This window comes from Perca fluviatilis, chromosome 5 (assembly GCF_010015445.1).
Source record: "Perca fluviatilis chromosome 5, GENO_Pfluv_1.0, whole genome shotgun sequence".
Lineage (NCBI taxonomy): Eukaryota > Metazoa > Chordata > Actinopteri > Perciformes > Percidae > Perca > Perca fluviatilis.
Window position 1 is genome coordinate 19064035 of NC_053116.1, and position 14205 is coordinate 19078239.

The 14205-nt window shown below is 40.4% G+C and overlaps 1 protein-coding gene across 4 annotated transcripts in view; it reads right to left on the reverse strand.

Annotated features, from left to right (window-relative positions):
• The window catches only part of kcnd3 (potassium voltage-gated channel, Shal-related subfamily, member 3), a 131814-nt gene extending 118067 nt beyond the window's left edge, over positions 1-13747 (reverse strand). For 2 of the 4 annotated variants that reach the window (XM_039800736.1, XM_039800733.1), the window contains exons 1-3: positions 13626-13747; positions 13430-13519; positions 11377-12565 (exon numbers count right to left, since the gene is read on the reverse strand). In XM_039800736.1, the coding sequence (XP_039656670.1) occupies positions 11377-12479 (1103 nt within the window). In that variant the 5' untranslated portion in view covers positions 12480-12565; positions 13430-13519; positions 13626-13747. Of the gene's footprint in view, positions 1-11376; positions 12566-13429; positions 13527-13625 lie in introns of those variants that run through there. The other 2 variants (XM_039800735.1, XM_039800734.1) reach the window with 2 other exon arrangements.
• Between the last annotated feature and the right edge of the window lie 458 nt (positions 13748-14205).

Consider the following 14205-nt stretch of genomic DNA (forward strand, 5'->3'; position numbering starts at 1 on the left):
TATATATATATATATATATATATATATATATATATATATATATATATATATATATAAAATGACAGTCATGAGTAATGGGATTAAAGATTTGTCCGTATTGCGCGTCCTTATGTATTTTGACAATGCGGCCGGGCATTGCAGGGAATCGCAGAGCTTTCTGCGTCCTGCTGCGTCCTGCTGCAGGATCCGGTATTGGAGACTGCACTACTCAGTATGACACGATGTGCCCTGCTATGACATGAAGTTCCACGACTACCTTCGAAGTCACTGTTACATTATCTTTAATGTGACTATTATTTGCCACTGTTCATCACACCCCCAACCAGCCCCGTCAGACACCGCCTATCAAGAGTCTGGGTCTGCCGAGGTTTCTTCCTAAAGGGAGTTTTTCCTCACCACTGTCGCAACAGCCACTGCTAATGCTTGCTCTTGAGGGAATTACTGTAATTGTTGGGGTTTTGGAATTTATAGAGTGTGGTCTAGACCTACTCTATCTGTAAAGTGTCTTTAGATAACTCTGTTATGATTTGATACTATAAATAAAATTTAATTTAATTGCTTGCTTATTGGTAATCCAGTCATAGGATTTACCATCTGAAGACAAAAAAAATGTCTGCACCAAATTTCAGACTGTCAAGAAGACATTAAGGTAAGAGGGTGAACATAGACTGTTTCTATTGTGTGACCGCTTTTCTGTTGCTTTTTCTTTAGTAGTGGTGGAAGAGGGGACTAGGGGTCAGTGGGCCCTCTCTGGAAGGAAGATTGAAGTAGAGGAGAGGGAGGGTGAGGAAAGACAAAATGAGGGAAAGTAACAGCTGGGAGGTCAAAGTTGAGATTCACTTTTTCAGAGATGCTTTTGTGCTTATGTGTATTAACGTATCGCCATCATAAAGAATTACTGAGTTCAGCTGGAGGTCAGTGTTTTATAAAAAACATGTTGAAGCTTCACTAACACTCCCTCTGATTTCACTTTACAGCAAGTGAGGGATATTAAATGCAAATGTGGCTTTTATTCTCCAAAGCAAAAAAGTGGATAAACTCTTAAGTCCACGATTTATTATGAATTTGGATTTCTGTTCTGTAATGTTGGCTTCCACCCAGCACTGTCAGGGTGGAGAAGTAATTCATCCATAATTCATGACAAGTCCTGGTATATTAAAATTAAGTTACAAAGCCTTTCCAGTCTCTTAACTGTTATTTACAGTTTCCAAATGCCTTTTGTACCATAGCTTTTATTGGCTGTTTGCCAGAAAAGAAAAAGAAGAAAAGCCCTGGTGAAATACAAAAACACAAGACGGTGCAAGCCTACAGACCACAGAGAAAGCCACTATTACTAAATATGTTCGTCAACAACCTTTTTTTGTGTCTAAACGCTGTTTCATGCTTTTTGCGTTCAGCTCGGTCGGTGCATTGCGGAATATGACGCAAACACGGCATGGCTGGCTGCGGAGGGTCTGATCGCCAAGCCGCATACCTCCAAGATTTTGTAACAATGCCGACGTGCTCGTATACACCGCGTTGCAATGATTGGCTACAGGAGAGAATAAGTCCGCTCTTTGAGCCGCTCTGACCGCAATCAGTATGAAAGACCAGACGGTTTGCTGCGACCATGCGCACCATCCGCAGCGTGCCGTCCGCAGAAAAAGAGGAGACTTTTTTCTCTCCAATGGAGCAGTTCTATTTCCTGTGCTGTACGCACCATATCAGGACTACACAATAAACACAGTGAAAGGGATTTGGACTAACTTACTTAGATAGGTTAAAGTTAAAAATGACAACAACAGGGCTTGGGAGAAAGTAACAGGCCCAATTTCTGAGAAAAAAAACTAAAAGAAAAAAAGCAATGTGGCCATAAAAAAGCTGGTAAGAATACCACAAAGCTGAAGAGACGCATTGAGGCTCACCACAAAGAAATTGAGGTACAGCTCTCATTGTTTTATAATAGTTTTAAAGAGAAAATTGGGCCCCAGGCCAGTTGTTGAATCATGTTTCAAAATAAATATGCAAATTAGAACATGTTCCATGTCATTAAACTGATACCATCAGACCACTAGACCAGACACTTTCTGCAAATATGCATTCTTAATAATTTAACCAGTGTTTTTCATCAGATAATGATAAGATAAAATCTTACAAAAAATAAGTTTGACTAAATGACAAGATTATTAGATTTGGCTAGAATAGATTGACTAAAATACAACAGTTTTCATTTCATTAAAATAAACTAAAATAGTTAGTTTTCTGTGACTAATATAAAACTGAAATGCTCAGACTTTGAATCAACTAAAACTTGACTAAAATAAAACAGGGAGAGGTTGGCTAAAAAAAACTAACAAGGGCCATTGGACTTAGGACTACGGTTGGGTATTGTTTGTTTTTTTCACCAATACCGGTGCTAAAACGATACTTTTAAAACGGTGCCTGTGTCTAAACAGTGCCTGAACCGATACTTTTAAAAAGATTTTAAAATATTAAAATATAATATATAAATAATATAATATTTGGGGCGGCCTCTAGGTCACCCAGTAAGAGCGTTCGCCCCATCGTTTCCATGTCTATCCACAGTCTCTACTACAAATAAAAGGGAAAAGCCCTATAAAAAAATAAATAACATATTTAAAAAAGAAAAAAAGGAGCACAAAACGACAGTTGGCGACATTTTAGCTTGTTTATTGCTAAGGCCATATAGTCAAAATTAAATGATTTATTAAAAATGTAATAATAACTTATTTCACCAGTAAATTGCTGGTAAACGATAAAAACAACCACTAGATGGAAAAGGGGTATTTTACAATAACTTTGAATGCACCACGAGGCTGGCGAGGCGAGTTTCAAGTGAATGCACCGTCTGTGTTGTTTTTCCGACAACGGCAGCTGCAGACTGTTACGTCTCGGTGTTGGAATCCTCTACAGTGAAAAACATTCACACCATTTAACGTCAGTTGCCAGCATGTGTTTTATCCATCTGCTAGCTAACGGTAGGCTAACGTTACCTGCTGCCAAGAGTATTATGTTAACTATCGTCACATGCAGCGATGCTTTTGTGGATTCTAATGTCCGTTTCGGAGCATCAGAGGGCAGCGCTGGCATTTCAGTAGCACCGAAGTGATACACCGAAATCCGCGGTACTATTCAGTCCGGTAGATACCGGTTGTTAAGGCAACGGTGCCATATTAGCACCGGGTGTCGGTACTAGGGATGTAACAATTACCGGTGTAATGGTAAACCACGGTAAAAATGTTGACAATAACAATTACCGTTTTCATTTAAAATATCATTATTATCAAGGTGGAATACCACGGTGTGGAAACCCTGTGTTTAATCCTTCCCAGCTTCATCAGAGTCTCCTGAAGTTGCCACGCAGGCGCACTACGCTCAGACAGGAGAAGGGGACAGGACGCAGCAGCTGCAGACTTTTTTCTTTATCATTCCTTTCCCGTTTTCGGACTTGTTGAAGTCATGTGTGTAGCCCAGAAAGTAAAACTATTATGTAGCTTGCTAAACTGCAATGGGTTTTACTGCCTCGTTATCTGTGTAAACGTTAAAGCTATGTGTATTCATATTTCAATAAGTGTTCTGCTACGATGAAGTTTAGCCTGTGTTATGACGTGACATTTATTTATAGATAGATAGATAGATAGATAGATAGATAGTAGATAGATAGATAGATAGATAGATAGATAGATAGATAGATAGATAGATAGATAGATAGATAGATAGATAGATAGAGATTATCGCCTTGATAATATTGCTGTTGCTGTGTTTGTTATTGAATAACTGATAGATGTGCAGATTGTTTAATATATCTTGTGCAGCCACATGTTGATATTCAGGTTGTGTTAGGGCAATTTGCTAGCAACCTGCAATCGCCAGTAAACAGACTAGCGCTGTGGAGCCACGTGCTTAGCTATTACAGTTTTTCTTGATTGCTTTGATGCAGCAGTCAACTCAAACTCCACATTTTCAAAACAGTTAACACACAGGCCGAAACAGTGGCACTCAAGGTCAAAATTACACATTTTGTTTACAAAAGGCTCTAACCGTGCCAAAACATTTAAAATATGCAACAAAAGCAAATTTTGCCTTCAAACAAAACAACTTGCAAACAAGTGTATGAGCTCTTCCAATCATCCATTACACAGTGGACAACAAAATAGAAAATACAGCACTCAGTGCAAATCAGTGCACCATTGCTTGTCACTGTAGTCTATTACTGTACGAAGCTTTCATGCCAGTGCCATTTGTTGTCAAATTTGCCTTCTTGCAAAAAATTGGATCCAGAATCAGAAATGCTTTGATGCAAATTTTATTGATTCCATTGATTCTTATTTTCAAACTGTGGCTGAAAACTGAAATACTGTAAATATTACACAAAATACATGTAAACCAAAATAAAATCTATTACAGTAAAGTATAAACATCTATTACTGTAGAGTATAAGAAATAGCCACTATTGATACTCAGTCTCTTCTGTCTTGACGATGGGGCCACATGGTCTAACCCTGCAGACTGATCTATGGGGCCACATGGTCTAACCCTGCAGACTGATCTATGGGGCCACATGGTCTAACCCTGCAGAGTGATCTATGTGGCCACATGGCCTAACCCTGCAGACTGATTGCTAATTGAAGATTTGTGTGAAGGAGTGTCAAACAGGTGCTTCAGTGATTTCATACTGATGTAGGTAGTTTCTAATAGTTAGGAAAAGATGGTTTCTGTTTGGTTACCATAGCTAAAACAACGGAGTTTGGACTGCTTGAATGACATCCGTGTTAACTGTTCTGCAAAAGGGTGGGGAACATGTGTCAATCCAATAAGAAAGGGTTAACACATTTGCAAAAGGTGTCTTCAGCTCTGCTGAGACAGTGATGATGAAAACCGAGTGGATCCCAGTTTCCTTAAGGTCAAAGCAATCAAGAAAAACTGTAAAGGTGTATTACACTACGCTCTGTTATGGATGTGTGTGCTGTAATTCTCTGTTATTCTCAGTTTGTGTTCCTGAGCAATAGGTTACATTCTGTTAATTATTACAGAGGAATGAATGTAATTCTTAGTATTGTTTCTTGTTATATGCTGGTGGCTATAAATAACATTTAGTTTTGGTAAATAATGTTCATAGTAAGTCAGATGCTTATTAATGTGCATTATTATTTGCTTATATTTCAGAACCGCAACTTGAAATGTAACGTCAAATACAACTTCATAGTTAACTTCATGTTCGAGTTGTAAATAATACAGCGGGCCAGTGTTTCAGTAGCCAATAATTCAATAGTTTTTACAAGCCTATTGCCTATATTTTTGTAATATAATAAACACTGTTACACTTTTTGAAACGGTTTCAGCTTGTGTAGACCTATCAGTGCTTTCTGAACATATTGAACACACTTTTAAAAATACAGCGATAATACCGAAAACTGATAATTTTGGTCACTATAACCGTGAGGTTAAATTTTCATACCGTTAAATCCCTACAACCCAACCCTATTTAGGACTAAGACTAAATCAAAAAATAGCTGAGAAAATGACACTACCTCTGGGCAATATTGTCAGGAAGTGAAATCTTTGAGCCATCGCTTTCTGTCCATGAGGTTCTTTGATATACAGTAGGCTCCAGTATATAATTTGACAATTAATGAAACGTAATGAAACATTTTCCTGATATGACCTCTGCTCTAAAAAGGGTGTTTTTAAATTGCATCTTTGTTGCTTGGTGTGATCTAGGCCTCCTTTCCACCTGATATTAACATGTGATCTGTATCTGGACATGACATCTAATCCACAGGCCTTTGCATTTATATACATTTGTGTTTTGTTCTTATCTAGACAGGACATCCAGATAATAAATGGAGAGCTAGAGGGAATTACCTGCTCAATGCTTTGTTTTACATACTGTGTAAAGAAGGTTTTGCTGCTCTAAGTTGGTTCCCAAATATACAGCAACAGTTTGTTCTTGTGTATTTTCTACAGACAGAAAATTATTTAACAGTAAAGAAGCATAACTGGCTGCTATGTGCTTATTAAACTTAAATCTATGCTGAGTTAAGCTGGTCAGTTCGCACACATTGTTACACTCTTTATTACCTCTCAAGCACTGGTCAGCTAATCACTGTCTGCCTTAACTTGCAGTGATGGTGTTGTCTCACTTATGAATACGGAGTACTGTAAGTCTCCACGGATAATAGCGTCTGGTGCTGCGACTGTAAAAGTAGTTCAAACAGGAAGCTGAATGCTCTCATCTCACATTTCTTACATGTTGCATTTATAGTAGCCATGACACAGAGCCAAAAATCATTCACACTGCAGTGTACTGTATTTGTGTCATGCACTCATGTCATTATGCAAACTCCAAATAAGTCTAAATTGATTAAAGTGCAGGTCAGCTCACCACTAATCCTGACCTTTAAAAAGAAAAAGGTTACGAACAGACCTGGACCTAAATCACCACACACACAAATGACTTCCTTAACTGTTCTCATGAATCTAAGATAAGGGGACAGTGACATCACATTTAGGTGCTATCTTTGAATCATACCCTCATCACCCAGTCTAATTAGTAGCACCAACAATGGCTGCCACGTTTCTCTCTACTGCTCAAATCTATATTCGCTCATCTGCATTGACCATCGTTTTTCACAAGCTGTTGGCTCCAGAATAAATGCTCTATAAATCAGAGCTCGGTGAAAGAGGGTGAAATAACATGCACACAAAGGCCACACACATGCACACATTTATGGGCACGAGTGAACACGAGCAGGCACATGCATCCAAAGTGTAGACACCCCCCACATACATTTTCTACATGCACACACAACCCTTGCACCACAGCAACCAACAGTGTACGTGAAAGGTCTTGTGTGGTTGTCTGGGAGACAGAGAGCAGTGCGTTGATCTCGGAGGAGCAGTGATCAAAAGAAGCTCGTCTTTGATAAGGATACTAATCATACTCAGGCTTGGTTATGCTTATGACTACAACACAACCAAACACTCCAACTATCATCAGTACTTCGTCAAATGAACAGCCTAATTAGTCTGCAAAGATGACTAGATGCATAGAGAACAGCTGATAAGTTTTGTTATGTGTGATAGAGTGCATTTTAAGAAAGCACTGATCTAGATGTAATATACTATTTACAGTATTAAACAGTTTACAGCCTTGTAAATTGACTAAAAGACAACAAATAAAAATATAAAGTCTAAAACCGTTTGGTACAGGACGTTCAGTTTGTTATACGAGAAATAATCCGTCTATTACTCACACACGCGGAACAGAAATTCTAGAATGCAAGTTTTATAATAATGGCCAATGAGCCACTGTTAAATGTTTATATTTTTCTGATCCGTAACCCCAAAAACGGTTGTACATACTGAACTGTGAATTCTGGAAACCTTACACCCTTAGTAGCTAGCAAGCTACAAAATTGCTCTTACCAGTGTATCGCCGTGTGTATTTTGTCCATAGTGAATCCCCAAAACATGCCAGTAAGAAAAAAGGCCGTAAACATATGCTTTGTAAATCTTTACAATCATTCCCTGAACAAACCAAAAGGCCTGCCTTGTAGCACGATCCAAATGTACTTAAAAACTTGCCATTTTCAGCATGTACCGTTGCTCAGAGGTTCCTCGAAGCGACCAGAGATTAAAGTTAACACAAAGAAAGCAGAAAACGAGGGACATCCGGCGGAACTATCGGCAGTGCAGGAACTATCCAGTAAATTAACCATTATCAATCCAGACTAGATGTGAACAAACCACAGACAGTTGTCTTATTTAGTGACTCTCAGCAGTGCGTTGCTGCAGTTCATGGCGGTGGGCAGCTGCAGAATGAATATAGGGAAAACACAATTGATATTTGGCGTTATTTTGGCATTAAAAAAAATAAAAAATACAATTCTGGCATGGTGGGGATTCCCTTGCCAGGCCTGTACAATCATAGAACACTGAGAGAGGTATTGCGGTAAGCTGCTCCAGAGCAGGGCATTGACAATCAGCACAGAGGCTTTTTAAGAAGTGAAATTCATAGGTAAATAGACAAAAAACAAGCAATGTATTTCCTTCTATTAATTAGATGAGGCTCGGCCAATTACCTATATGGACAAAATTCATTTCTCAAGTGGTGCAGTCAGTGAAAACGTTTGATAAGATGCAGGTACTGTAGAAGAGTATCACACTCCTATGTGCTAAATTAGCATTTTAATGAGCATAATGTCATTGTGAAAAGGTAATTAGGTTAGGTAATTCCAAAGAATACATTCGACTGACTGTGACTCATTGGGAAAGATAAAAAAATATATATGTAAAGATAAAGCTTTTTGAATTGCCTTTAGAGATTTAACTGTAAAAACATTTTAGACTTTAATGCTAAACTAAAAATTTAAACAGATAATGATGAATAAACGTAATAAAAACAAAAGACTAAAAGTCTTGTTAGTAACCATTACAAACTTAACTGCCAAACTGGGATCACACTTGAACAATTAAGACATTTCCTTTTATTATTTTCTTCCTTCTCTTTCACGGTGTGAATAAAGACATGAGTCTAGATGGACCTGTAATGAAAAGCTGAGGTTTAATAGTTGCTGCATCTCTCTCACAAACACCCTCTCTGCCTCCTCCCCAGCCACACAGCAGTTTACAATACAGGTTCAACCGAATATGACAAATGCTCACTCAAAGGTCAAAATCAATTTGTTTAATAACCTAGGGAACAAAATCCCACAAAGGTCCTTTTGCCTGAATGTGTGCGATTTAACTAAAGCCTCACCACTGTGTGCCTGCCTGCCCCTCATTTGCTGGATTTGAGCTAAGCTTTTTAGCTCTACTATAGAGTGAGCACAGGGCTCAAAGGGCAGCAGTGTTGGTTGGTGGTTTGCTAACTTGCTTGGCTGTTAAACCTCTTTTTGTCCAGTTGGTCATAAGGAGCAGCCTCTAGGGTCTGCCTTTGAGGATTTTAGACTTCTCGTTTGTACCAAAGCCAGAACCAAAATGCTGCAAATATAACTAAAAAGTCAGGTGCAATGAATAGATCCACAATTGTGTCTTTTTCACCATCCTTAATTTTCTTTATCTCCTCTCCAATGACATGCTGTTGTCATTTAAGCAACATCCACTTCCAGGAAGAAAGAGGAGAGCTGCACTTCAAGTTATTTACCTAGTATTTCATTGCCCATTGTTGAAGGGGGATTATTGATTCTGACTGAGGCCAGATTATCGTCAGATAAACAAAACACTCAAAAAGCCACAGCGGACAAGGCAGCATGTATGTGGCACAGATAAGGCACCCTTTTTTCTGTGTGTCATAGTGACAATGAGCACGTGTGTGCATGTAAACACAAAATCTCACATTCGCACATATGGACACAAAAACATCAAAACACACACAAACACAAAGTGCAGATGATAGGAGTATCTCCACAGGGAAAACAAAGTCTAACACTTAACCCTGAGGTACCTAGACAGGAAGACAAGAAATCAAGGAAAACACTGTCTGTGGGAAATGGCTTTCATCTTGTTTAGTCAGATGAGTATAAATGGTTGCACGGCAGACAGTCAAGATATCTATCCACAGATTTCAATGTTAGTTGGTGAATGAAAAAGTGGGAAAACTTTGTCCATCTGAAATCTTATTTACTGGAAGACGCTGTGAAACATGCTCACACCATCTCAAGGAAAACCCACATACAAGGTCTTAACATGCACACAAATGCAAAAAAAGATACTTTTCATTTAGTTAGTTTATACATGCACAAATCAAAATATTGTCTGTGTGTATGGTTACTTTGTGAGTATTTATGATGTAATCCAAGAGCAGAGACCAGAATGTCATTAGTCAGCAGATGCAGTGGACCACATCATTAGTCACTCTGACACCCACTTCTGGCCCCTTCTTTGTTGATGAGGCCGCGCTAAACAACTACCCTTCTCTTAATACACAAACTACTAAATACTTACACATGCACACAACCCCTCCTCTTCCGTAAAAACAGGAAAACGGTTTAGCGTCGCAGGTCTCACAGAGAGACTACAGGTTAGCATGGACAGATAAGCAAACTGCTGCATGTTCACAAAATTAACAGAAAACAGCAGAGAATGCCATGCCAATTTCCACAATTCAGTTCCTAATAATATGTCCACAAACACCAAACAACCGATCCAGAATCAAACATCAGCTCAACACCAGATCTTCTGGGCAGGTTGTGAATGGCAGGGCAAAATGACAGGGTGCCAACTGTGTCACACCAATGAGCTCAGAGCCTCCATGACTCTGACATTTAGCAGGATGCTGCAATTTGTCAGCCTCTCAGTCTGACTCACATCCACAACAGGGGACGCTCATGAAACACATTACCATTAGGCCTAATAGTGCTGCATCACAGAAGTCTGTGTGTGTGTGTGTGTGTGTGTGTGTGTGTGTGTGTGTGTGTGTGTGTGTGTGTGTGTGTGTGTGTGTGTGTGTGCGCGCAGTGTAAAATTGATGATGTATGTTTATTTTTGACATAAAAATGAAGAAAAAACAGGTTGGTAGACAAAACATCAACATGTTCCTCATGTTCATCTTGTAAAACTCAATCAAAGCCGATGAAACAAACAATGACAACAGACCTGGGATACAGGGTAATTAGGCATTCAGTGACAGTGTTTCCTTTAGGATTTTTTTTGACAGTGGGGGGCAGGTCTGTCCAAACAACAATATATATTGATATTCTGCATCAGAGCTTTTGTACCAAGAGGCACTTCATTTTCAAGGCCAGCAACTAGAGTAACTCACAACAAGTGAGTGAAGAAGGAGGAGGGCTCTCATGTGAAGTCACTGTTTCAGTTCTGATAACCACAGGGCACGTTGCAGACGAAAGTAATGGTATAATCTCGGTTTTCTATGTTATAGTTTCAGAGGCCTTCAATTTTCTCCTAAATCTCTCTCCCTCGTATCGGTGATGTATAAAGGGCATGCAGTGGCATGGCCATCACTGGAAGAGAATATCTTGATGGCCACTTTTCCCCCTGAAGAATACCGTCAGTTATTAAAACACAGACTACTGAAAAGTGCAAACTGTAGTCTCTTATCATTATGCATGAAGTTTGGAAAGGATGTCTTGGAAAGGGTGGCACTGACTTCTGAGGCAGTTTTAGGTTTTTGGGTCACACAGTCAGACACAGATTTGAAGTCCAATCATAATCAAACATGTACTCACACATTACAGACCCAGCTGCAAATACACATTTACAAATTTGCAGACAAACATTTACACACACACACACACACACACACACACACACACACACACACACACACACACACACACACACACACACACACACACACACACACACACACACACACACACACACACACACACACGGTGTCTGCTCTGCTCTTACCCGAGTGTTGTCATAGTAACGATGGTGTACCAGAAGGAGGCTGGGATGCTGGTGAATTTGCTGGAGCTTGAACCCTTCTCTGCGTAGAACATGACGGTAGCAAAGATAATTATGGCCATAGTGAGGGAGAAAAGCAGGAAGCCCAGCTCCGAGGCACAGCTCTTCAGTGTGTAGCCCAGGATGCGCAGGCCCTGCGAGTGACGGGAGAACTTAAAGATGCGGAATACGCGGAAAACACGGAGTGTCACAAAAGCGCCACTCACATCCTCGTTGTCAGTCATCACCAGGCCGATGTAGTAGGGCAAGATGGCCACCACATCAATGATGCTCATGACGGACCTCATGAAGCGGTAGCGGCTTGGCGCAGCAAACAAGCGCATCAGGTACTCCACGGTAAAGATCATGACACAGGCCGTATCCATGCAGAAAAAGGCCACGGTGTAGCGTACACCACATGGCACTTCCTTCTGATTGGGTGACGAGCCGCAAGGCACCGTCTCCACCACATTGGTGATGACAGAGACCGCAATGAAGAAGCCAGTGACGTAGTAGAAGACAAGGGCCATGGTGGAAGTGTGGGGGTTCTCGAAAGCCCGCCACATTGTCTCCCTAAAAGTCATGTTGGGCAGCTTAGCGTCCTTGTTGTCCTCCTGGTCATCCATTAGACGCTCTGCATTCTCCCTCTTCCTATCCTTGAATTCTTCGTAGCAGCAGTCACCGATGATCTCTGAGATGATGCCAAAGAAAGCCAACTCCTCCTCATAGGAGGAGATGCACTCATAGCGTGGATAGTGGAGCTTGCCTGTGCGGTAGAAATTGAGCACGTTGCGGAACACGTCAGGGTCCCGATCGAAGAAGTACTCTTTGGTCTCCTCGTTGTAGAAGAACTCCTTCTCTGAGCTCCCCAGAAGGGTGTCTGGAAAGCGGTCTAGCGTGTTCCTCCAGGTCTCGAAGCGCCGTCCACTGACATTAAGAATGATAAGCTCATCCTGACGCTTGTTCTTCTCAGTGGGAGCCACTGGCATGGGCAAATTGGCAACAGGCATCCAGCCGATCGCTGCTGCCCGGGCAAAGGGAAGCCATGCCGCTACTCCTGCCGCCATGCTGTGTCCGGCTTGGGGCGTCAGGGGGGAACAAGTCCAGCACCTTCACAACCAGCTTGACATCAGCTCATTCACCCTCTAAAAGGCTAGAGAATGAGAGAATTTGTATGGTTAAGGACAGGGGGTGCTGATTTGATCAGAAGAATAAGAGCAAATGATGAGCAATTCAAAAATGAGATGGGATGAGAATTTAAGATAAATTAATGTTACAGATGTGTGGATAAGGATCGTAAAAAAAAGAGCCAGTAAATGAAGGGAATGAACATAACAATGAAGACGAAAATGAACAATAGAACTCATATCCTAAAAAGTATCTTTAATGGAAATCAAATGTAACATCACTCTTAAGGTGAGAAACCTTTACAGTGTACAATATAAAGTATATTTAGTTATATCGCTTTAAAGTTGCCTATGCTTTAATGTGATTACAGGGACATACTGCAATTTCCAATAAGCATCATCTTCCCCATAATTACTTGAAGACAACATTTCTCATATTCCTTCTATTGGGTTACAGTTAAGAAGCAGGACCACAGCTTACTGCATGTTATAGTTAAAAAAAAACTGAAGGCAAGCAAAGCAAACGGCATCATAAAATTGTCTACAGTATAAAGGCCTTTAAACTCCTTGGTATAAACAGGCACATTTACAAGGTTGTAGAGAGATACAAGCAAGAGATTAGAAACCTGTTGAGTTCTAGATACAAAACAGAATATGCACATTTATTTTACTTAAAATTAATGAAAGAATTTGATGATTATTCAGGTCAAATTCACGATTTAATTTAGTAGCATGTAACCCGATTCCAAACAAGCATTTTTGACAATTCTTGATGACAAGTTGGCCACTACCCTCAACGCGGAAAAAGCAAAAGCGATTCATTTTGTCGAACAGGTTGATAACTAAATACAGCTGATATCGACAGCTTTATCTTCGATTCTTCAACTCACCGATTGAAAATTCTCCATCCGAAGAAACACGAGCTTCTTCCAGAGCAGTTTAATTACAAGATGTAGGTTTGGTTATTTCTGAAAGCGTGTCTGGGGGATTACCAGGACAGAAGAAGTTATTGAGCGATGAGGAGAGCCACATTAGACAAACGCTACTGCTGAGGTGAAAGAGGGAAAGTAACGGAGACGGACGTACCACAGCTGTTTTAATTCAGTTTCCATTATGCGAGTGGAGATATAAGAGGACTCCGACGTGAAGACCGTCTTTCGTTGGCTTTTCGGGATGAGTGGTGGGAAGAGACGGAGGAGGAGGAGGAGCGCTCTTTTTTTTTTTTTTTTTTTTTTTTTTTTTCTCTCTATCTGCGCAGGGCGGACTGTGGATCAAAACTGCATTTATTGGAAACCTTGACCAGGAACGAAGCGCAAAGTGTTTTACGCACTGATGAAAACCTTTTTTTAAATGATACACCCCTCCTTCGTCACTCAGAATGAATTGGCAAAGGGGGTTCCTCTCCTCAGAAGAAACATAGATAAGCTCATCCAACATTATAAGTACCTGCATCAATATACTATTTTCACATATCAAAGGCAACGGCTGCCAGCGGTGAGTTAGCCACAGAATAGGCCTCCCAGCAGGGGCGTAGCTGAGAATTCAAGAGCCCCTGAAACAAGATCATCTTGGATGCTTTGAGCTTTTGAGCGATGCGAGTGAACCAAAACAGTAAAGTTGTGGGTCAGACAGCTAAACAATGGGCTGAACACCCTATAAAGCGCTG